This window comes from Saimiri boliviensis, chromosome 11 (assembly GCF_048565385.1).
Source record: "Saimiri boliviensis isolate mSaiBol1 chromosome 11, mSaiBol1.pri, whole genome shotgun sequence".
Lineage (NCBI taxonomy): Eukaryota > Metazoa > Chordata > Mammalia > Primates > Cebidae > Saimiri > Saimiri boliviensis.
The window spans coordinates 110,934,677-110,959,275 of NC_133459.1; the positions used below are offsets into that span (position 1 = coordinate 110,934,677).

The following is a 24,599-nucleotide window of genomic DNA, read 5'->3' on the forward strand; positions in this document are numbered from 1 at the left end:
GTACTGGAGATACAAATAAATTAGCAGATTGTTGATATAGTTTTGGTGATAGATATGACAGAACTTGTTTGTGGCTTGATCAATGAAGAAGGTAAAATAATAAAGGTTGATCTCAAAGATGGGGTTTGAGCCATTAGGCCAGTGGAGTCATTCCTGGGGATAGGGAGAAGTTTCGATGGGAAGAATGGCAGATTCTGTTTTGAAAATATTAAAACTGATATGTCTCTTAGTTATTAAAACAAGACATTGCTTTGGAGCTAACAGGAGAGGCCAAGGCTGGAGGCATAAAGCTGTAAATTATTTGGTACAAAATCTTCACTTTTGGAGAACAACACTAGCATAAGAGATTTGAAAGTTAAATTATTTTAGTTTTGATGTAAGTAATGCCACAAAATCAAAGAAAATAATTGTGCATATTCATGCCAATCATATGCAAGAGCTAGTCTAAGAGAAAAAGGAAGATGTTAATATTAACACATTTAAAATGAGAGGCTTCGAACCACCTTGATAAATACCCCCAAATCATATAAAATATAAAATTTGAAACATTAACACAATACACTGAAATTCAGTTCAAGCTGGGAAAAACACTAGCAGATCAAGGCAATTGTATTAAGTCCTCTAGCCATGAAGAAGGTTGTCACAGGTCAACACACACGTGGTGAGAGACTTCAGTGGTATTCTGTAGTATTTTTGCCTTGTAACTAATACAGATTAGTATTTTCTTCAAATATTGATAATAATAATAATAACAATACTAGGCTTTATGGCATATAAAACTATCTTCACTCTAAGTATGGCATATTCAGAGGGGCTGCAAAGAACTTCAAAAATACAGATTATGAAAACATACTAACATTTGAAGTGTCATTAAGGGAAAGAATTGGTCAGAATGAGTCTGTAACATTACTCAAGGTCTAGAAATCTAAACTAGTTTTTACACATAAAACAGATGTGGCTTGCATGGCATGAATAGATACAAACTGGAACAGGGCAGTGTGATTGAGGGAAACCATTGCTGGCCTTAGAACCAGGAGAATCCATTTTCTCCCATTTATTCTGCCAGCTTTTGGGATTTGGGAAAGTCATTTAACCTTTCTGGGCTTCACTTGTTATCAGTGAAATGAGAGGCTTTTTACATCGCCATCTAATACTGAAATGCTCCATGTACTGTCATGAATTAAGAATTGCTTCTCTCATTTCTTTCATATTGTCACTGCCTTATATAAAACATTAGGGCTTAAAAAAAAAATCTGTATTCTCTTCATAATTTGTTTCATCCTCCACAATGCTTCCAAACCAATTTTCCCAGAATTCACACCTCATCACACATTTAATGGTGCCCCACTAATAACAAAATAAAGCTCAAATTTTTTAGAATGATATTTATGACTTTTTATAATATGGCCTTGATCTGCCTTTCTTGGTTAATTTTGCTTTCCACCTACTCTCTACTCTCCAAACCAGAAAGACAGCCCATGTTCCCATTATATTTATATTTCAAAAAGTTCTAGTCTCTGCTTCACATTACAGTTCCACATTTATTTCTTATAAAAACTGTACTTATCTTTCCAGGTTGAGACAATATAATTTTTTTTCTCTCTGAAACCTTCCCCATGCACTCCACTCAGAATTGAAGGCTCCATCTCACATACTTCATATATAACTTTATTGAGGGACCTGTTAGTCTGGCTTTGATTATATTTATTTATATATATAACAGCCCTTGCCCTAAGATCAAGTATTCAAAAGTGATACCTTTGCAATTCAACCAGTGCTTTGAATGTTTTAGGTGTCCAGTAAATGTTCACTGAATTTAATTGAAAGAAATTAGGAAATCATGATTAAGAAAACAAAACACATAGACAATTTCTGAGAAATACACAGCATGTGTTGAGGATTTAGGTGCCAGATACTAGTTAAGTTTAAAAGATTGCTACAATCAATCTACACTGTATGAAGTGTCTATCAGTATCTCCAAATTACAAATGGGAAAACTGAGGCAGAAATAGGTTACATAATTGGTGCAACAGCCACAAAACCCCCAAGTGGGAACACCCAGATTCCTACCCAGATGTCTATGTTGGGAAACATGCTCAAAATTCTTTACTCATGGAACTCAACTGGCTTTCCTCCTTCATACTACTAAGATGGCTGCAATTCTCATGTGGAGAGAGGGTGTCTTAGGGGAAAGGTGCTGTTCGAAAATGGCCATTCTGTTTCTCTTAATTCTTACTACTTTTAAACACGTTCTCTGTTCACTTATTCCTTATCACTCAAACATAAAAATTGCTTTGTTTCAATCTGAAATCTATCTTTTCCGGAACTCCTCTCAGTTTCAGTAGAATTTATTAGGTATGTACTCAGACCTAAAAAGCAAAGGACATTTACTGAGCTTTTATTTAGATGTTTCCTCCTAATTATCTGATTTAATTCTTATAACTTCCTTGGGATTCTCAAGATAAATTTAAGAAAAGGACCACACTCCAGATAAGTAAAATAGCCTGCCTAGCTTCTAAGGCCAGTAATTGAAACCTGGTCTGTTAAATTCCTGGAAGCATGCACCGCCATGTACCCTGCTGCCATTCTACCACATGTCACCATCTGGCACTAGTCTAGTGCTTTTCAGGAAAGGATAGCCCCAGGCTTCAATGAGATTGCCGGTTTAAAGGACACAAGGCGAGAGATGGCCATGTGTCAAGGGGTTTCAGCGGCAACAACAGTGAAGGGGTGGCAGGCACTTTCAAATCACAGTCTCACTGATGTGGTGCCCTCAGGTCTTGAAGGTGCTTCCTTGTGCAGTTTCTTTGAAGTCATTTGTATTATTTTGGTTTTGGGAATATCTTAAGAGTGTTTAAGTATATTTTGGATATGATTTGCTTGTGTTTTCACTTTTGTCTTCCCTAGTGAATGATTTTGAATTTAAAGTATCAGAAATTATGCACACTTAAGGTTCCAGATGTTTTCCTGCTTTTAGTGCTTTCTTTGTATCACTTTCTCTGACTCTACAGCGATATCCTGATGAATGCCTGGATCATAGCAATTGTCATATTGGATGGTGGATGTTCCTCTCCCATTCAACAACAGGATCCTTGAGAGCAGACAAATTGTAGTATTAATCACTTTATCTCTTTATTGTACACCGAGGACACCTAGTCAGTACATACTAGGTATCCTCAATGCACAATGAACTAATACATATGTGGATGATTTGAAGAGAGTTGCCAAATGTTGAGACGTTCTTGCAGTATGGTTAAGAAAATATCCCCCATTTAAAAGATCTTCATTTACTTCTACCACAAGAAAATGCTTTCTATTTTGAATTTATAGATTTCTAAAAATTTTTTAGGATTAAAAAATACAAGAAACTTAAATTGGATCCTCCATAGAAATGACAATTAATAGAGAACAGCTACCTTTTCTAATATATGTATTAGACTGAATGGAAAAAAATCTGTTCTATGTTTTTATACCTGAATATGAAACTACATCTTTGCAGATCTAAAAGGACCAGTTACAATCACTCAATGACCTAACAGTAAAGTCAAAAATAATGATAAACGGTTGTTTTATTACCTGAATATTGATCTAGCATTAGGCTTGGGTAGTAGGTTTTGTAATCACCAGCCTTAACCTCAGGTAGTGAAGATTTGTTCTTCTTACATAATTAGACACTGAAGTATGTGCATTGTCTTGGCAAGCATTTTATTCTTTAAAACCAAATTAGAGACGAAGACCTGAGGCTAAGGATCTGTATTTCAATTGTTAAAAGTAATTGCTTTTAAATCCTTTCTCTCAGCTGTAATTTCTCTTCCCTTGTAACATACAGTGGATGTTACAAATTTGGGTAATAATAGTAATTTAATGCTACTAGTATTTGACAGGTACCATTTAAAGTACTTTATATGTTTGAATTAATGCAATCTTCACAACATCTTTTCGTTGAAGGTACTATTATTACTGCCATTTTACAGATGAGGGAACTGAGATTACAGGATTTGTACAAGGTTATCATGTAAGATTCCATGATTTGTATCGATTTGTCCTCGTTGTGATTTTTTTAACATGGCCTGGAAAGAATGTGGAACTGAGGATAGATCGCTAAGGACCTTGTGATTCCTGGGGTCAAATTATATTAGATACGTCATCCCATCTCCCTACTATGCTGCCTTGACCTCTGGAATCTTAGGAAGGTGAAGAGTAGTGGTGGAGGAAGAAACAGAGCCTGTTGAGTTTGGTGGGGTGGAGACTTTGGAATGAGCAGTTCTGAAAGCTTTTTGTAGTCCCGTAGAACAGGCATTTTCTAGGATGCACTGCACCTGGCCCTTCTTAGTCATATTGGAACATACATCTGAGCACTGAAATCTCAGCAATCTCTTCTCCTATTTCTGAACAGGACTGAAAGGACCACTAGCCTTCAAGGTTAGTCAGAGAATAATGTGGCCAAGTTCAAGGCCAAAGCTGAGATTCCGCCCAGGCTGTATCTCCCTATATTCATTAATTAAACTGCTAGATTTCTTGACTAACACAACAACTAATGCATCACAGATTTTTTGAGAGACTATCTGCTCTCTGCCATTTTCATTGTTCCACAGGCTGGAGTTTAAAAATATAAAAAGATTTTTTTCTTAATTATGTCCTGCTCCAACTATCTAAAAATTACTAGAACTAATATTATCTATGAAATAACTACTAGTCTGAGACTTAATATTGAAAAACATACTGCCATCAAATAATTTTTCTCCACATACATCAAATTCAACTGGAAGCTAGAAACCAAATGAGGTCTTAAAGCAGAAGAGTTTTCAAAAGTTCATCTCTCTATAGTATATCGTTTACAACAGATTGCTGACCATCCTTTTTATAAGCTTTTGCCATGAATAAGACATTACTTATGTCTAAATCTTCACAGTCAAATGTTCTCCATGCTTTAATCACTCAAATCTCAGTTGCTACAATACAAGTATTTTCAGATCATCACCCAAAGGATAAGTAACCTTAATTCTTCAGGGTGTATACAACTGCCTTAAAAAAAAAAAATAGATTCCAGTAAATCATACAGTAGCCTAAGTGAGATGACTCATTCCCAAAGACTAAATCTAATTTATTCATCATTTTTAGAAAGCATAATATTCTTTATTTCACAGATGGTTAGGTTGAGGCAAGGGAAGATATTTAATTTGCATTGGACAGACATTGCTGCTGACAAGTTTATGTATAATTCTGTAAAACTCTGGAAAGATGAGAATGGCAGTGGCTCACAGAGTATGGGCCTACCAACAACCTTGGAGTAGGGACTTTCAGGAAAGTGTTACCTGGGCACTGTATATAGAAGATGCTCAGAAAATGAGAATTCCCTTCCACTGACTGGGTCAAAGTAAGGGGACTGAAAAAAAGTGGTCTCTATTTTGTGAGTGTGTGCATATGTCCTTCAAGCTATGAAAATGAGCAGAAATTCCAGTAAAGATTTGTTGTTAGTGTATTTATACATTATAATAAACTGCTCTACCATTGTATGTACACTATATAAAACATACATGAATGAGTGATACCAATAAAAAGCAATCAGGAGAGCTGGCTGCTTTCCAGGGAATCATGTAACATCTAAAGCCACCAACAAAGTTTACTTTAGACAAGATGGGAGAGGGAGTGTTGGTAAATGGAAAAGAGAAAATTCATTTACCAGGCTTGACTTTGCTTTAGAATTGTGGGCTCTATTTTATAATTTGCTTATGATTAAAGGGTCATAATTACTCTCACCTGACCATAATAGTTTCATCATTTTCAAACGAGGAAAATTAGGCTTAGAGAAAATAAGTTACTTGCCCAAGATTACAAAGCTAATTGGTAGATCAAGTTTTTTTTTTTTTTTTTAAACTATGTTATTTTACCAAAGTAAAAAATACATGTCTCATACTTTGTTTTACCATAGGCACAAAAAATTGTCTGCTGGTATATGTGCCTTATGTAAGTAAAATAACTTTCTATGAAAACTAAAATTGCAAGTTCTTTGCTTCAGTGATGCCTTTCTTTGAAATCTCAAATCTCAAACAATCCATATGTAGGTCCTAGAGCATAAAATAAATATAAGTAAAATTAAGATATGAGGACTCATATAGACCTCAGAGATTGATTTAATCTTCAACTTTTCAATAATCCTTGAGGCAGAGCAATGTCTTGTATGAAAAGTTTACATTAAGGTATGAGGGAAAATTCAAAGCTATTCCATGAATGAAGACATAAGTTATATTTTTACTCCTTCCCATGTTTATACTTTCCTTTACTGTGTGTTACAGACCTCATGTCAAGGGAATTAATTGTGAAATTACAAGTGGGCATTTAGGCAATGAGAAAAAAATCATTTCCAATTTTCTGACCTTTGGCTATTACCATGCTTTTAAAAGAGCCTAACAATTTGGAAAAGTGGAAGATCCATTCATGATTGCATTGACTTGTTTAATGCAAGGTGGTCATGAAATGTGTTTGGAAGTTAGCACGAACAGCTAGCACAATTTGTTCACATGTAGAATTAGATGACCTGTATTTTAAATGTTATAATCCAGAGGGAAACTTTCTAATATAAGGAATTCCAGAAATAGTAGTAATTAGGAAAAAGCACTAGAACAGGAGTCAGGAGACCTAGGTTCTATCCCTGATCTGATATGAACCAATGTGTCCTTAGGTAACTCAGGCACACTTGGTATGTCTACAGGTTAACTCAGTTAACCTTTACAAGGACAAATGTTCTTATGTGATAGAAGAAACAGTGAGGCCATATGTTCTTATATTCCACAATTTTATTAGACTTATCTCTGTAATAAGACTTTTAAACTCTGTAAGACATTTCCCCACCTTTTAAATAAAAAGGTTGCTTGAGAAATATCCTATGCCATATACGTATGCGAGAGAAAATGTGTTTGTTGTAATATTTGTAATACATTTCCAACATAAACAGCAATAATAGTGTCTCAAGTAATCTTTATTTAACAAGCCAGCTTAGACAATCAAATGTTTAAAGGGGTCTCCATGGTTTGCTCACAGATTGGATCTCCATTACACGCACATGCACTCCATGCCTACCTTCAATTTTCTAATGCTTTTTCTTCTAATCCTGCTTGGACTCACCTCTCTGTTTCTATTATCTTGTTTTCTTTCTTTCTATCATTTTAATAGACCGACATATTCTATGCTCCTGAAACTCTATTTATGTTCCAAGTCTTCCCTCTAATCCACACCCAATGATCCTTATTAATGTGCATCAAAGACTCACAGGGGCCATTTGTGCTTGCCCAAAGGAAGCTTCTTTTTAGGGGCCACTGGGCCTTCGAGACATGTCAGAAATTAAACCAGTTACTATTAATTGGGAAATAGCACCAACACAGTGAAGTTTAGTAGCTGAGTATAGAGAAAAACTCTTCCACAACTCTGATAGAGCCACAACCAGACATGTTTCAAATACATGCATCCAGATACCATCAAGCCAGCCAACTCACAGCAGAGGCAGGACTCTCCATTCTACTTCAGCACTAGGTTTAGCACTGTTGATGGAAGCATGTGTGAGACAGTGTGGTGTAGTCATAATGCAAGAGAAAGATGGGCAAGCTCTGAAATCCTGACTCATTCACTTAATTGCTATGTGTCCCTGGTAAAGACAGTAGCTCTCTGAGCTACAATTTCTGAATCAAAAAAATAAAGATAACAATGCCTTCTCAGTAGAATACTTCCCAGGACTAAAAATAATGTATCTAGAGGGTCTGCCATATAAAGAAGACCTGAAATGGACTATTCTTCATTATACTGTGATTATTAACATTATTATTGTTAAAAATATGCTTGAGTTTTGCAAGCCAAGTATTTTTTTATTTCCTGATAGAGAAAAGTAGAAGGAATCACATTCCAAGTAGCTTTCCCATAAAGAAACAGTAAGATCATGGTGGTGTTTAGGAATAGAAAAGAATTCCCTAATGTTCAACACTTAGATTTGCAGAAATGTCCTCATTTAACTCTATCTCTAAAACTTAGGAATCTATTCTCTATTTACTTTATTTTGCATCCAACTTCATGCATTGTGACTTTGAAAGAGGAAAGACTTGCCAACTCATCTCATTTGGCAGGGTTTGAAGTACTTCTTTGAGCAGCCTATCCTTTTATACAATCTAGAGAAGAGGAAAAAATCTACAGCTACTATTTTGGTATATGCAATGCAGAAACGTGATTTTATATTTCATACTGACGCTAAAGTTTATGTAAAAGGGAATAAACTAGCAATACTTCTCAGCAAGAATATCAAATGAGTTATATAATTTTTACATAGATCATGAGATAGAACAGAAATCTTGTGAATTAATGTTTGCTACAATTAAGAATCTGTAGATACTTTCCAAAGGGAAGAAAATGAAAATTGTGTTAAGGTTTTGTCAAGACACCACAATTTCAAAATGTGTTTAGACCAAACTAAACAGGTGACTTTGCTCAAAGGCTTGTTGAACTTCTCCAGGTAAGATGGTAACAGAGTGGCAGCAATGGTTTCTACTCCTGAACACATTGTTTGATTACTGACCCTATAGTAATTAAGCTCTATTAGCAAAATCCTGCAACATACCTACTGCTGAGTACACATTCAAAGTAATGAAAACTTTCTGAATAGGCCGGGCACAGTGGCTCACATCTGTAATCCCAGCACTTTGGGAGGCTGAGGCGGGAGGATTGCTTGAGCCCAGAAATTCAAAACCAGCCTGGGCAACATGTCTCTACCAAAAAATATAAATGCTAGCTGGGTGTGGTGGTGCGTGTCTGTACTCAGGAGGCTGAAGTGGGAGGATCACTTGAATCTGGGAGACAGAGTTTGCAGTGAGCTGAGATCACACCACTGCACTCCAGCCTGGGTGACAGAGTGAGACCCTGTCTCAAAATACATAAAATAAAATGAAAACTTTCTGAGTAATCTTACTTTTTTGAGTTTAAAATATTCTGAATTGGAATACTTCAGATACTGTAATTTTATGCTGAGTGGAAAGAGAGATGATAGTCTCATTCCATATGTATTTGTACATACCTATGTGCAGGTGTGTGCATACATATGTGTCTGTGTGTTTTTTCTTGTATGAATAACAGGCAATTTCAAACTCTTTTCTGTATCTGTAGCCTTGTAAACATGTATTTACATATAGGCCAAACATTAAGTCTTCTGCCTTCATAAAGTTAGCATCAGATGTGTTATAAAAATGTTACATCATGTAGCAGAATGTTCAAGTAAAAAGAATCTCTTCCCCATTTATTTTAACAATTTATTTCTTTTTACGTGTAAAAAGGTAATTTGTTACTTGTTTACACTACATAGTGAATTGATCTTTGAGCAGGATGACTAATGAGAACAAAATTGTGAGCCTGCACCCCGAAGGGACCACTGTAATCCTTTGCATGCACTAGCACCCAGACAACTGGCCTTATCACATATACTATTGGGCTATTAAGTTTGAAAACTCTTTTGCTAATTCTAGGTAAACTGCTGGCTGCAACTGCCACTGTAAGTGATATAGCCATCACTTGCAGAGTGCTTAGAAACTTTAAGAGCATGATAAACCTTTTCTTTAGAGGAACATTCCTTTTTACCTGCTTTTCTGCTCAACGTAATAGGGTATGGGTATGCTTCTCTGAGAGTTCTTACTGCTTGACCTTTGTTTTCCCAGGCCGAACAGTATAAAACTAAGTTATGAAACTTGCTCATAAAATGAGGTGCTAAACTAAAAATCACGATGTTTTTCAAATGCCGTCCAATATTACTGTCAACCATAAACCACTTTATTAGCAAATAGCAGCATAAACCAAAGAGATAAGAAAAAATAATTCTCTGTCTTAAATTAATGTGTGCTTTAACATCAGGTATGGTGGTGAACAAGGACAAGGTTACTTGGTTTTAGTGGCTGAACAGCTCAGCCTAATGCCTACAGGGATATGATTAGAGATACCTTGACACTCAGCAAATGGACTGCCAACATCTTTACTCCTTCCTTGCTTCTATCCAGGGTCCTTGTTGAGGGGCACTAGTCACTAGCTGATGAGCTAATGTGGGGAGTATACACTGTCTACCAACTCTTTGTGCTTGGAGGCTCCCACTGGAGGAGGAATTGAGCTGAGAAGCTGATCTGTTGCCAGAGAAAACTGTATCACCTTTGACAGCATGACCTTGTCTTATTACATCTTCCTGCTTTTACCAGTGAGAAACCACACAGAGTAACTTTGCCTGTATGAGGGTTCTTTCAGCAAGTTGAGAGACTGTTATTGCAGTGGTGAAGAGCATGAGTTCTGAGTTAATATCCAGCCCTGCCTCTAACATTGCTCTATAAAATTGGGCAAGTTGTCTAACTTTTATGAGTTTCAGTTTCTTCTTCAAAACACAGATAATGATGGCCTCTTTCTTAAAGAGAAACTTGAAGATTGAACGACATGATGCACATAAAGCATTTAACTCTATTGTTAGTACATATTAAGTAGTTTATAAATGTTTGTCTTTATTATTGTATAAACTGTAAATAGCACTTCACTCTCCCCATTTATATCAATTAATACAGGTTCATTTTAAGAAACCTGTGGAGCCCAAACTATTTCTAGAAATTGGGGAGAAGATGACTTCTCAACTATGAGAACTCTCAAGCTAGACCTTGTCAGTACTTGATCCCTTAAATACAAACTATAAGTAAAATAATCCATTTCTGGTCAAGAACAGTTATAAAGGAAACGAACTAACATATCTTGATTGCTTACCATATCACAGGCCTGATCTTTAACCTCATAATATATTCTATATTCTAAGACATATAATTATTTCTATTATGTATGAATACATGTGTATTTATATTTATATTATGTAATTTCTACTATATGTGAAGAAACAAAGGATGAGAGAAGTAACTTGGCTAGAACAATTCATATAGTATCTGGCAAAGGCGGTGTTTGAACCAAATCAATCTGTCTGCAGGGCCCAGGTTTTCCCTAGAGCATGCTGCCATTTTCCTGATGTAGCTCAGTCCATCTTGATTTCAGCCCCTTCTGGCTCAAGCGAATTTCTCTTCCCTCATTTCCCCAGTTAAAGTTTCTTTATATCTCATATCTCTCATGAATTTGTAATTTTAAATTCCTGAATTCTTTGAAAAAGGCAAAGTGTAAGTTGCTCATGGTTACTGACTTGAGACCCAGACACCGTTTTCTCCTGAGATCTGTTTTGTTAGCCTCTTCTTGTTACTTAAATTATAGTTCAAGTAACAGAGAAGGCTAAAAATATGTGCTTTAGGCCAATATGTGATGGAAAGAGATTCACTCATGCTTCCTCTTCCATCTTAACTTCTGAGGTCTTGGGAAACTATGCTGTAAAGCAAAGTGTCATTACTCTAGAGCATTTTACTAACATGCAAATTCAAGCTATGTTTATTCATCCTACAAAGGAGATGTAAATTTAGTGCATTGTCACCAGCTTCAAAATGAGTCATTTCAAAGGAGTGTGGTAGTGCATCTGGTCAAACCCTGAAATAATTGGTATACTAATGCAGTCTCCCATTTTCTGGAGCCTCTTTAGTGGTTCCTCATGCATTTCGTTGTCAGGAAGATAATTTGCAATCCAATTGTGTGGATCTGCCTTTGAAGTCTGTTATCCCCAAGTCACAGTGCCATCAATGCTCATTTAAACTCCATGAATTGTCTTTAAGTAATCGTTCTATAGCTTGTTCTGCTGAAAAATTTCATAGAGGGTATCTGAATGGGCCAAAGTAAAAGTAATGAATCTGGGCTATTTCCACTCATGGGAAAGAAGTGACAATTGTGAGATGTCTATTCCTAAACACACAATTCCAATGCATCATGAGGCAATTTTACTTTTAAAATTCTTGCTTAAGGGACATGTACTCCTGTTAAAGGTGTCTCAGAAGTGTGCATGTACATTCTGTAAACGCACATCCTTGATTCTCTAGTTCGCATCCTCTTTTATGAGGGCATTTTCCTTGAAGCCATATAGCTGCTACCTACAGGTAGTCAGCTTCCTGCTGACCTCAGGTGTGCTCCTTCCTGGGAGGGAATTCTGCCATTAACTGATTTCTCCTAGACAAATGTCATTGACTCAGACACAAATGAAAGCATTATAGCACAAAACTAGCAATGCGACAAGTGGTCTGATATATTGAACTTGAAGGCAGGTATCTTTCATTCCTTCACCCTTTTCATCATGGAATCTTCTGCTGTCTACATTTTACTAGAGTAAGCTCTTTATTGTCTTTCAACAAAAATTACCTAAGCCATGGTCTCAAAAATTTCTTGTGAAAAGGACAATAAATGAATCAATTGATTATTTTAAATACACAGGCCCTTTTTAATTTGTCTCTTTTCAGTGGGACATGAACGAAGGGGCCACTCATCATTTTTCTGAAACTTATGCAAGTCACACATATCTTTCTTAAAACTGAAATTATTTGAAAAATTATGACACCTATACAAAACTTCTAAATACATTATTACCTATAAGAAGAGTCTGACAATGTCTCTTCTTCCAAGTTCAAGGCAATGACTATTCCTCAAAACAGATAAGCTTCGCAATGATTGCATACAGAATCTACTGTTTGTACTTGGAAGGGCTAAACCTCCATATTTGGCTGAAAAGATGGCCAGAGAAGGATATTTATAATTCAGCAACAGTCTTATAATTCTCTATGCAACCCAGGCTCTAACTACACAGAATATAGTTTTATGCCTGAAACCTTCTATTTTCCCTAAACCTATGCAGTACGTCCCCTTTCTATCTGTAATTTAATAAACCTCTTGCTTAAAAATGTCTTCCTAATGCAATGGAGCACAGTACATGGAATCACTGTATCTGCCAATCTTTATAACCCTCCTATGAATTGTTTCTCTCGCAAATACCGCATTTTGGTAAGTTAGAGGTTCATTATGAATACATCTGCATTTAATTGCTTATCTGTCATCCTGCTCAGCACAGTAAATACACAGATACAAATCATGTAAAATCAGATGATGTCATAGATTTAAAATATTATATATAGATATGTACACACACACACACACACACACACACACACACACATAACATGTATTTTTTTCCTGTGGAAAGAGGCCAGTAAATTGATGATTAATGTTTAAAGATGCAGATCCAATTTTAGAAGCATATGTGAACAGCATAATAGGAGAGGGATTTGGGGGTGCAGGGGTAATAAAAGCAATGGACAATATTTGTGCTATGTAAACACCGTCAACCCTCATATGCCCTAGGCACAACTGTGTGCACACAGAGTTCCCGACACGTACTCGGCAGGTTGAAGACACAAATCCCGAAATGTGGGCATCATGGCCCCTCTGGGGCACTGGCGGACGTTGTGCACACAGACACACAGGAGGGCCAAGGAACTAAAACCACACTCACTCACACAGGTATCCCTTCCCTGCAGGCCGCCCAGCAGCGACACCTCTAGTGGTAATCACCCCGGGCTGACAGGTATTCACAGGCACCTTCGGGGAGCTCCTGTGAAATCTAGGGGAAGAGAGAGGGTCGGGCATTTGGGGACAGCGGCGCGCGCCCTGGCACGATCTCTGTGCCTCCAACGCTGTCCTGGACCTGAATTCGCTCAGGAGATGCCCAGAGGATCTGCATTATGCCAAGGCGCTGGGCCAACTCACCTCGACGAAATAAAAGCAGGGCAGGAGGGTGACGCTGTCCTTGATCACTTTGCCCTTTGGCCTCTCCTTCGCCGACATCCCTGCCGCCTGCCCGGGTCTGCGTCCTCCCCCGGGCGAGGTGTGCGCAGCGCAGCCGAGGCGAGCTGCCTCCTCCGGCCCCCAGCGCCCGGCGCGGCTGATGTCACATTCCCCGCGGCCACCGCTGGAGCCAGCGCGCTGCACGCAGCGCCCCCGCCTTCTCCCCGCCCCTTTTTGCAGCAGTTCAGCGATTCCCTGAGCCGGCCGGTCCTCTTCCTCCCCTAGTCTGGCTCCTGCTCCCCGTTTTCCTGGCGAGAGGCGACGTCCAGCTCCCTCCTCCAAGCTGTTGCTGCAATGGCTTCCCCTCGCTGTCACCCTCCCTCAGCTCTCTACCGCCCTTGCGAGGCTCCAGGGCTGTCGGAGCTTGACGTCAGGAATCCGAAAAGGGGGACGCACTCCTGGTTTCTGCAGTAGGGAGGCTGAGGAGCTAAGCCACCTGCTCCCCTCCTGGGACGTCTCCTGGGTCACTCTAGGAATGCTATTCAAGAATGCTGAGGATCTGAAGCCCTGCTCCAGCGCACTGACCCGCAGCGAGAAAACCAACCCTACCTGCACGAAATGAAATCATACTGAAAAGTAGGCCGCGGTAGGCACTCACTCAGAGCTGGTTGCTACCCAGAAATGACAGCTCCTACAGGGGAGTCTCTGCCTGGGAGACTCCTTGGCTCCCTTCAACACCAAAGCACCCCTAACAAACACTGTTGGTTGTGTGGGAATGATGTAGGTTCCTTGCATCCGGAGAGGCAGATGTGTGAATGCACAGGTAATGGGCATTCTCACTGAGCCCAAAGGCTATGGCATGTTATAATCTCACTGTCACAACCCCAGAACAATGTCAGTATTGCAGTCATAACAGTAAAAAGAAGTGTGTCTTCAGATATTAATAATCTTCAGTCCTTCCCCTTGTTGGCAGTATACGTGGCTGGTCTCAATTTTGTGATTATTTTGGCAACCAGAAGTATCAAGTTGATAAAGAAGAGAGAACCCAGCAAACACAAGACATGGTATTATACGAATAAAGATAACCAACTTTTGTGATCACATGTCCCAGGCCATTTCCAGTATCTTCAAGTCTCCATTTCAAGCATGTGATGGCCAATTCCAAACTCATTTATCCATTTCCCTTTTTCGGTCTTTCCTCCTTTAGGTCTTTGGCAATATGGGACCATCTTATCTAATAATGTACACGTTTCACTGCCCCCACCACCTCTTGCCCCCACTTTCCTCTGCCAGGTATGGGTTCCAAAGTCAGGTAGTGTAATTGCTTGTTTTTCCCTCCCAATTTGCCATACTCACCTGATAAAAATCCCAGCTTAGTTGAACCAAATTCTCTGCCCTTACCAGAGCAACCGAAAGTAACTGGAGAAAAACATGCAATCGCCTGATTCTGTCTCACATCCAGCTCATGACCACAAACTCCAGATAGGTCCTGGAGTTCCCCCAGAATTCTAGAATTTTTTCTGTCCAGCCATTTTCCCATTCAGAGCTTCTCACTTCTCAAATCTCCTCATTCTCAGTTCATAACATTAACTCTTATTTCACTTAGAAAATAGAAGTAATCAGAAGAGAACTACATCTTCTTCCCAAACTGACTACGTGCCCCCATCCCCTACCACACTCAGGACCGCATCTCTTGCCAAGACTGGCATAACCTAACAGCTTCCTAACTGTTCTACCAGCTTTTGCCCTTGCCATTCTCACAAGCTAAGAACCATTCCCTACGCCACAACCAGAACGGTTCTTGGAAAAGTAAACCCGATTGTGTTATTTCCCTACGCAAACCCTCCAAAGCTCTCTTCCACTTCAACAGAAAGTCCGAACATCCTGTATCTTCTTTAAAGCCCTAGCTGGCAACCCTGCCTGGTTCTGGGGCTTCATTCACATCACTTTGCACCTCAGTGGTCTGGCCATTCCAGTCTAGCCTCTCACTGCCTCAGGACCTTTGCACTTACTCTTCCTTTTTCCAAGAACCCTATTCCACCAGAATTGCAGGGCTTAACCCATCACTTAATTCATATCTCTGCTTAAAGTTGTGTTTGACACACCAAGTAGCATTACAATCTCAGAGACCTCTGTTATTCTTTTTTCTTTTATACTATTTTCTTTTCCTTCATAGAACTTATCACCATTTGATAGTATATCAAGTGTTTCTTTGTCCTTTTCTCTCTTGTCTGCCTCACTCACTAGTAAACTCCATAAGGTCAAACACCTTTTCAGTATTATATTTTCTGGTAACTAGAAGTGTACCTGGCAAAGAGTAGGTTGTCCGTATATACTGAAGAAATTAATAAAACAATAAAATTAAGTGATGCATGTATAATCATACAGCATAGTTTCTTTCACATAGTATATGTTCAATAAGTGCTGGCTAATTCTGTTTAACTATTACATTAACCAGTAATTATTCTTTTCATTACTACCAATGTTACTTTGTGTTGTGGAGAGGGACTGGAGGCCTTTCTTTTTACAAACTTCTTGATACCTCAACAAAATTTATAATCTTTAGTGAGGTAAAAAATAAGCGAGAACATTATTAACTTAAGAGATATGCTATCCAGTGAAAACACATGGACACAGGGCGGGAAACACACACTGGGGCCTGTAGAGGGGTGGGGGGCTAGGAGAGTTATAGCAGCAAGGAGGGGATAGGGGAGGGATAACATTAGGAGAAATACCTAATGCAGATGATGGGGTGATGGAAGCAGCAAACCATCTTGGCATGTGTGTACCTATGTAACAAACCTGCATGTCCCACACATGTACCTCAGAAACTGAAGTATGATAATAATAATAATATTAATAATAATAAAAGAGGTATGTTATCATCGTGGAAACTCAGTATTTTTATTTAAGAAGAGGTGAAATATAAGACCAAACCTATACTTGCCTAATTTTAATAGCAAAAAACCTGAAAGTATGTGATAAAACGTCAGAGATACATGCTGATCATACCTCAAACAATTGAAGAAATTGTTGAAACATCAGAAAGGTACCCTCTTTTTCCTCCCTAGGTAGTCTGCCCAGATTGGCCAGCCCACATTGTCAAAGATCAGGAAATGTTTCAGAATTCAAAGCCAATTCTTACGGTAAATCTTTTGCCTTTCGTTAGGCCAAGTTCTCCTTCCTTCTCTCTCTCTTTCCTTTTGAATTTTGTTTTTCGAATAGGATTTCATAAAACAGTCAAGCTGAAGATTCTCTTAAATATTAAACACCATAATAATGTCTTACATTGGGGTAACAGTTTGCTATATATTACCTACTTTAACTTTCGATGCTCAAAACAATGCAGTGAAGTGAACAGGGCAAATGATTTCCCTTTTTGGTAAAAAAAAAAAAAAAATCAGTAGATAGGACTCAGAGATAGAATAAATAAATAGAAAGGTTTGAACCAAAACAGAATGAAATTTGGAGTCAGAAGACATGAATTTGAGCTCAAATTTGTAATGCTTGAACTCTGCTCATAAGCAAGTCATTTAGTCTCTCCAAGCTTTAGTTTTCTATTGTGCAAAACGAGAAGAGTGCTTGTACTACCTGACAACACTGCCTGGTAGCTTAATTGTGACAATAAGTGTGAAAGCACTTGGTGAATTGTAAAGCCAGTTCATCCATTCATCTGTCCATCCATTCAACCTACAAGTATTTATTGATCCCCAGCTACGTGAGAGGCATATTTCTCACAGGACACCCACTAGAGGAAAGAATATATATGGTTGCTGCCTTCATAAAATTCACAGGCTAATGCAGGTGAAAAGAAGACAGACACAGACAATGAATTAGTCATCGTAATAGAAAACTCCTCCATGATGCTCAGTATGGAATAGGCACGGTTAACAATACGTTGCATCTTACCTCATGTAACTCTCACAAGATCTTTATGAAATGGGCACCATTATCATCACATGTTATAGTTAAAAAAAAACTGAGACTCAAAGAGGTAAACTATGATTGTATGGTAGGACCACAGATATGTATAATTAATGGGGCTGATAGTCTTGAACTCAGTAGGTTTCTCCAAGCTATGTGATCTTAAGGGCTGCACATACTGCCTCTCTTTACAAACATATGATTATGTCTTGTGATATAGACTATTAAAGGAACGATCAGGGAACAGTTGTAATCACTACGAGAAATTTCTTAAGAACGGTGATCAAGGAAGTCCGTGAGAGGAGTTGACATTCAAGCCACTTATAGCACTGAGGCTACTACAGAACATTCCAAAACTAAAAGATATGTTTCATTCCATCTTTCCCATGTATATTCACATTGCAAGTGCAAAACTTTTATATTGAATGTTGCTTCATGTATGCTAGTTGCAGCTCTGCAGTGTAATAGTGACATCAAAAACAATGTAATGTGCCTCACAGAACTTGAACATTTTCAATGGAAATCCTGTTTCAGTGCATTCAAATGAAAAATGGCACCCACTGAAAAAGCAGCACTCTGACATTTCACAAGACAGAGTATTTCATAGCACAAATAACCTGGAAAAAATATGCCTGAAAATGCATTTGACATTATTATTAAAACTGTCAGACGTCTCAGATAAGAAAGAAGTCGTTTTTCTATATATTGGTTTTCTGTGCCCATAGTCGAATGCAAACTGCTTTTCTGTTTCCTGGCAACTATTTGCCCTTTGTGTATTTGCATGACATTTATCTTTAAGGTCATAAACGTATATTTAAATGAACTATGTATTTCTCAGGTATCAGCACACTCCACCACATTTTGAGGGTACAATGTAAGATTTTATTGTATTTTTCTAAATGAAAGAGACTTAACATAACTGAATATGCAGATGTAGGACGTAGGAAAAGTATTGAAATTAGAAGTTTCTAAAGGGTGGAAAGGGAATGTTTTAGCTCCAGCCTCATCACTGACTAATTCCACGGCTGTGGAGAAGAGCATTTTAACTCAGGGACTCCGTTTCCACATCTAAAAATGAATGGGTTAGATGAGTGAGATGGACATCTGTTGTTTGTGTTTGTTCAGAATCCATCATTCCCTCTTTTTGTGATGGTTCTTGAATTTTCATGATAAACTGTCCCACTTCCACAGTCAAAACTGGGACTGCAAATGAAGGTATTCAGTTCTCCCAAGGCCAGATGGAATAGTGACCAAAATGTGAAAAATTGGATCCTATTCCCCAAAAATCTGCATTTTGAGGAAAGTGATACAGAGTCAGAAAGTTTTTGGTGTTGATGCGTGGTGGGAGAAAAGAGAATGCTGATTAATGCTGGCCTTTTGGTTCTCGGAATCCTTGTTACCCTTCTCTTAGGAAGTCTGGCTTTTTTCCTTCCTTTTGTTTCTTTGTATATCTCCATTGTCTTTCCAAATACATCCTTTCCTCTCCTCTTTCCTGTCTTTCTCATTCATTTAGCCAAAGCCCATTTTCTGTGCCCACAACCAACCAAAACATTTTGTGTGCCCACAACCAAACAAAAAAGTCACGTATCTGTGAAAAGAAGACATTCACATACCAAAGGTATGCGACTGTTTTGTTTTTTAATCTAACACCAAGTTTACCTAACAGCAGTTCTTCTGGTAAGATATATATATATATATATATTGGAGATGGAGTCTCACTCTGTAGCCCAGGCTAGAGTGCAGTGGCACAATCTCAGTTCACGGCAACCTCCACCTCCTGGGTTCAAGTGATTCTCCTGCCTCAGCTTCCTGAGTAGCTGGGACTACAGGTGTGTGCCACTATGCCAGGCTAATTTTTGTATTTTTAGTAGAGATGGGGTTTCACCATGTTGGCCAGGCTGGTCTCGAACTCCCTACTTCAAGTGATCCCCCTGCCTTGGCCTCCTAAAGTGCTGGGATTACAGGCATGAGCCACCATGCCTAGCCCTGGCAACAGATTGTTAAAAGATTATTTTATTTTATTTTTCTATCAATGATTTTTGTCCACTATGGTGCTTTGTGAGGCATGGTAGAAGCTGATTTACATGAATCTATGGAGCTTCATCCCACAGGAACAGTATCTTTGCTCTGGGACTCAGTGGCTACCCCAAGAAAACCTATAGCAGTAATACAGGCAACAAAATAAAAAGTTTATTGCAGAGTTGTGTTATGGTTGTGCATTGTCATACTAGTGTTGTGTGAATGGATTTCAACTGTCTCACAAGATATTGATCCCCGCAGGGCCTTAGCAGGGTCTGTGCAAAGTAATCCAGGTTCAAGGTGGAACAGTGTATGACAGCAAGCTCAGAAGACTATAAACCAGGAGAAAAGAGAAACAACTTCAGAATTTGCTGCTCCACCCCAGTGTACTAAATATAGCCTAGAGGGATCCCCACTACCTGGAAACCCATGAGAGAGCTAGCGGCTGAGAGTGTTATTGCCCAGGGAGCACTGGGCACACCCCTAGGTGCGGTCTGTTAAAGGTGTTTGGAGAGTGGAGAGATCCAGCAGTTCTCCTCATGGGCACAACTGAGGGAAATGATTGACATTTCTGTCTTCTATCTGTAAATTCTATCCATGGGCACTTATATGTCTTGTATATGGCTTCCAAGCTGCCTACATAGCAATGGTCTAAAAATGAATGACCACTCTTCAAATAGAGCATCATTTTTCTTTTGTAACATGTGACAAAAATATTTAATTGGATTTAGAAACATCTAAGTTATCCTAAGAAATTTAAACATTACTTTTGTCAATGAAGGCAGAGCTTTTGAATTCTTCACATGTAATTTCAAGGGTTGTTATATTTTTAATGTTTGTGAAGCAATGATGTCAGATTTTTATCTACTACTTGTGCAGACAAAGTTTCTCTTCAATGGTTACTATCAAGAATTTAAAGGGGTTAGCCGGGCGCGGTGGCTCAAGCCTGTAATCCCAGCACTTTGGGAGGCCGAGGCGGGTGGATCACGAGGTCAAGAGATCGAGACCATCCTGGTCAACATGGTGAAACCCCGTCTCTACTAAAAATACAAAAAAATTAGCTGGGCATGGTGGCACGTGTCTATAATCCCAGCTACTCAGGAGGCTGAGGCAGGAGAATTGCCTGAACCCAGGAGGCGGAGGTTGCGGTGAGCCGAGATCGCGCCATTGCACTCCAGCCTGGGTAACAAGAGCAAAACTCTGTCTCAAAAAAAAAAAAAAAAAAAAAAAAAAAAAAGAATTTAAAGGGGTCAAAAGTGAAAATTCTGATGAGAAAATGTATGTAGCCATTCTCTTTACAAGTAAGCTTAAGTTTCTCATTTAAAAGTTTCTTATTTAAAAATTGAATGAAATTTATCTGGAAGTTTTAAATTTAATGTATTTCTCCAAAACTTCGTTTTACTTCATGTTCACATGCTATAAAAATGTGCCGTTTTCCCCACCAAGTTCTGCACAGCTGCCCTCAATCCCTTTTTAAAACATTTACCCTATTGTGCTGTATTAATACACTAGTGTATGTGTGAAAGGGTTGAGAAATACATGCATATAAATTGGCCATTCCTTTTTCTTCAGTGTCACACTGCAACTGGTTCTCTACTATCTTCCTGGAAAGTAACAAGTAGCAACTAATTAAAGTGTAGGATGATCCAACCCACTCAACCTAAAAATCTTGTCATCGTCTTTGATTTATTCATGCCTTGTGTCCCTTATATTTCATCTCCAAATTCTTTTGAATTTCCCATGAACGTTCACCCTTTCAGATTTTTCTCTTCCCTATTTGCATTAGCATCAATTAATGCCCGGTTTCTTACAACAGTCTGCTGTGGCCTCCAGGTTCTTCTATCATACAACACCCCTCTGGGTAAGTCCTGCCCCACTAGACACTTGTTTGGTGTCCTCTCCTCTGATGAGCTTGTTTGAGCTGCACTCACACCACTTTTCTTCTGCTTCTGTGCCTTCTCACATGCTGTTCTACTCTCCTGGAATGCATTCAAGTCTCACATTTCTGAATTTTGTCCTTGCGACTCTAGATCTCAATGGCATTTCTCTGAATACCGGTAGACCTTATTTTGACTTCGCAATCTAGCACATGACTATAAACCATTTTATTCTATTTGAGGTATTCTTATATTGTACCTCCAGTTGTAGGAGTGAATTGGAGAAATAACACATTTTATTTCTCTTCTCTCCATTTCCTCTTTTCCAGTTTGCTCTTACCATTTTGAGTTTGAGACCAGCCTGGCCAACACAGTGAAACTCCATCTCTACTAAAAATGCAAAAATTAGCCAAGTGTGGTGGCATATGCCTGTCCCAGCTACTCGAGAGGCTGAGGCAGGAGAATCACTTGAACCTGGGAGGCAGAGGTTGCAGTGAGCTGAGATAGTGCTACTGCACTCCAACCTGGGTAACATAGTAAGACTCTATGTAAAAATAATAAAATAAAATGAAATAAAATACATAGAAATTATATACTTTAAATAATTTTTAACCCTTTAGTTACTCCTTGGATATAGATGTGTTCATTGATATTTGAAAAATAGCTTTATTTATGCTGGACTCCATTTTTATGTACAAAAGTAATACAAATTTGATTTGTTTCTTTCTTTTCCTTTTTTAAAATGAGGTCTCTCTCTGTCACCCAGGCTGGCGTGCAGTGATGTGGTCATGACTCACTGCAGCTTCGAACTCCTAGGTTCAAATGATCCTCCTGCCTTAGCCTCCTGAGCAGATGGGGCTACAGGTGTGTGCCACCATGCCTGGCTTTTTTTTTTTTTTGGTAGAGTTTAAATCTCACTATGTTGCCCAGGGTGGTCTTAAACTCTTAGCCTCAAGTGATTCTCCCACCTCACCTTCCCAAAGCACTGGGATTACAGGCATGTGCCACCACTCTTGGCTGCAAATTTGATTTCATATAGGTAGGGAGTCACAAACGACAGAGAATCTCTAGTCCTGTCTCTGCAAATAGGGAGACTATGCTCACTTAATCTTTAGAATTCTCAGATTCATTGACTTGCCCTTTACATGGAATTGTATGTTATTAATTTATTATTCAATAAAATGTTCTTTCATAAAATTTTATCTTTGATTCCACATATAGGAAATCTCTGTTGCTTTGGTTTGCAACAACTCCTTATTTTGAGAGAGGGCCTCTCTTCCAAATACAAGATAATATGTGGTCCTGGGGACACCCGAACATTTTCTGTTAGACTTCACCACACTAATAATGGAGTGAGCACACAATTGAAGTGAAGCCTATCATTTACGCTATCCTATATCCTCTGACCATGGAGATTTGTCCAGAGATGGTCATGAAATCAATAGGAGCCTATCTGTGTACCCTCCCAGGAGTTTTCTAACTAGAGTCAGAAGGGAAGAGTGTCCCTTTTTGGTGGCAAAGCTGTATAGATGTAAGTTCCAAAGCTGCCTATGGTCATGTTTCCTTCAGCAAATGAAGAAAGTCTTACACTTGTAAAAGAGAATAAATCTAGCATTAATAGAGAAGAGATGAGATCTAGACATTCTTGAGAGTTTTTAGTCCCTGAGTTCAGGTACGTAGAAGAAGAACTCCGACACAACCTTCTGTTCAACCTTTGCAGTTCTGTATATGAGTCAGTAATCACTTCCTCCCCCAACTATTTTTGCCTAAGTTACTTGTTTGTGAGTTTCTTTCGCTTATAAACAAAAATCTCTGTGCAATAGACACTTTATAAAGTGCAGAAAATACAGACTCATACTAATGATGTTGTAAGCGTTTTTCTGTGGGAGTAAAGTGTTCCCAATCAGTATCTGATTTCAAGCTATGATCAGTCCTACTATGCTATCATCCTGAAATGCATCACAATAGACTACAAATCAAGCCATAACACAAGTTACTCACCACTGCATAATTTGCTGCCACCCACAACTTGCAGGGAGAGGTGATGACAAGGATGCCCATCAATCCCTCTTAGGTAGTGATTCTGGAGTTTCTCTACTTGCAGGCACCTATGTCTTGCCTCTGGGTGCAGCTCATTGGGGTTAACAGAAGCTGGCAAGTTTTGATTGGTGAATTGTGCAAGTTGTGTGAAAAGCCAGCAGGTGCGAGGCGTTGCCAGAATAAAGATAAGTAGAATGTTGGCAAGTTAAAAGAATCAATATACAAAGTGTTTGTTTAATTTGCATTTTTAAAAATTTAGCTTTTATTCAATTTAGAATGTCTAGCCCTTCCAGAAAGGATTTCTTGTATCTCAGAAAAATGAGCTCACACCTGAATAAGCATCTCTTTTGAACAAGGCTAAATTTTATTTTTATGAAGACAAATTGCAAGTTCATTCTACAGGGAAAAAAAAGAAGTTAGTTTGGAGCAGATCTTTACTTTAAAAAGAGTTGATATAGGCAAATGTAAATGGAGTAAGACCCAACATCCCTAAGGAAGACTTTTAAGGCCAAGGAAACCACAAAAGTTGTTTGCTCTGATATTTTGACAAATGAGGCTTTTCTTTTTTATTTATTTATTTATTTATTTATTTATTTATTTATTATTGCATTTTAGGTTTTGGGGTACATGTGATGAACATGCAAGTTTGTTGCATAGGTACACACATGGCAGTGTGCTTTGCTGCCTTCCGTCCCCTCACCTATATCTGTCATTTCTCCCCATGCTGTCTCTTCCTGCCTCCAATTCTCTCTCTTCTGACATTGGAAGAGGACTGAGCTCTTTGATGAACTAGTTATCCCTAGGGGGTTTTGGAGCCTCTAGAGCAGGAGCTAGTGAACACCGGCTTACAGCCTGAATCCAGCTTGTGTTTGCAGATAGTGTTATTGGAACACAAACACACGCATTCCTTTCTGTATTATCTGTGTCTGCTTTGACCCTACAATGGCAGAGTCAAGTAGCTGTGACAGAGATTATGTAGCTTGCAAAACCTAAAATATTTACTGTCAGGCCCTTTACAAAAAAGTAAATCCTGATCCATGATAT

At 38.6% G+C, this 24,599-nt stretch overlaps 1 protein-coding gene across 1 annotated transcript in view; it reads right to left on the reverse strand.

The window, feature by feature from the left end:
• Positions 1-14,071, reverse strand: part of PLPPR4 (phospholipid phosphatase related 4) — a 41,187-nt gene extending 27,116 nt beyond the window's left edge. Inside the window, exon 1 of the mRNA XM_003933273.4 lies at positions 13,678-14,071. Within this exon, the coding sequence (XP_003933322.1) occupies positions 13,678-13,755 (78 nt within the window). The 5' untranslated portion in view covers positions 13,756-14,071. The remainder of the gene's footprint in view (positions 1-13,677) is intronic.
• Between the last annotated feature and the right edge of the window lie 10,528 nt (positions 14,072-24,599).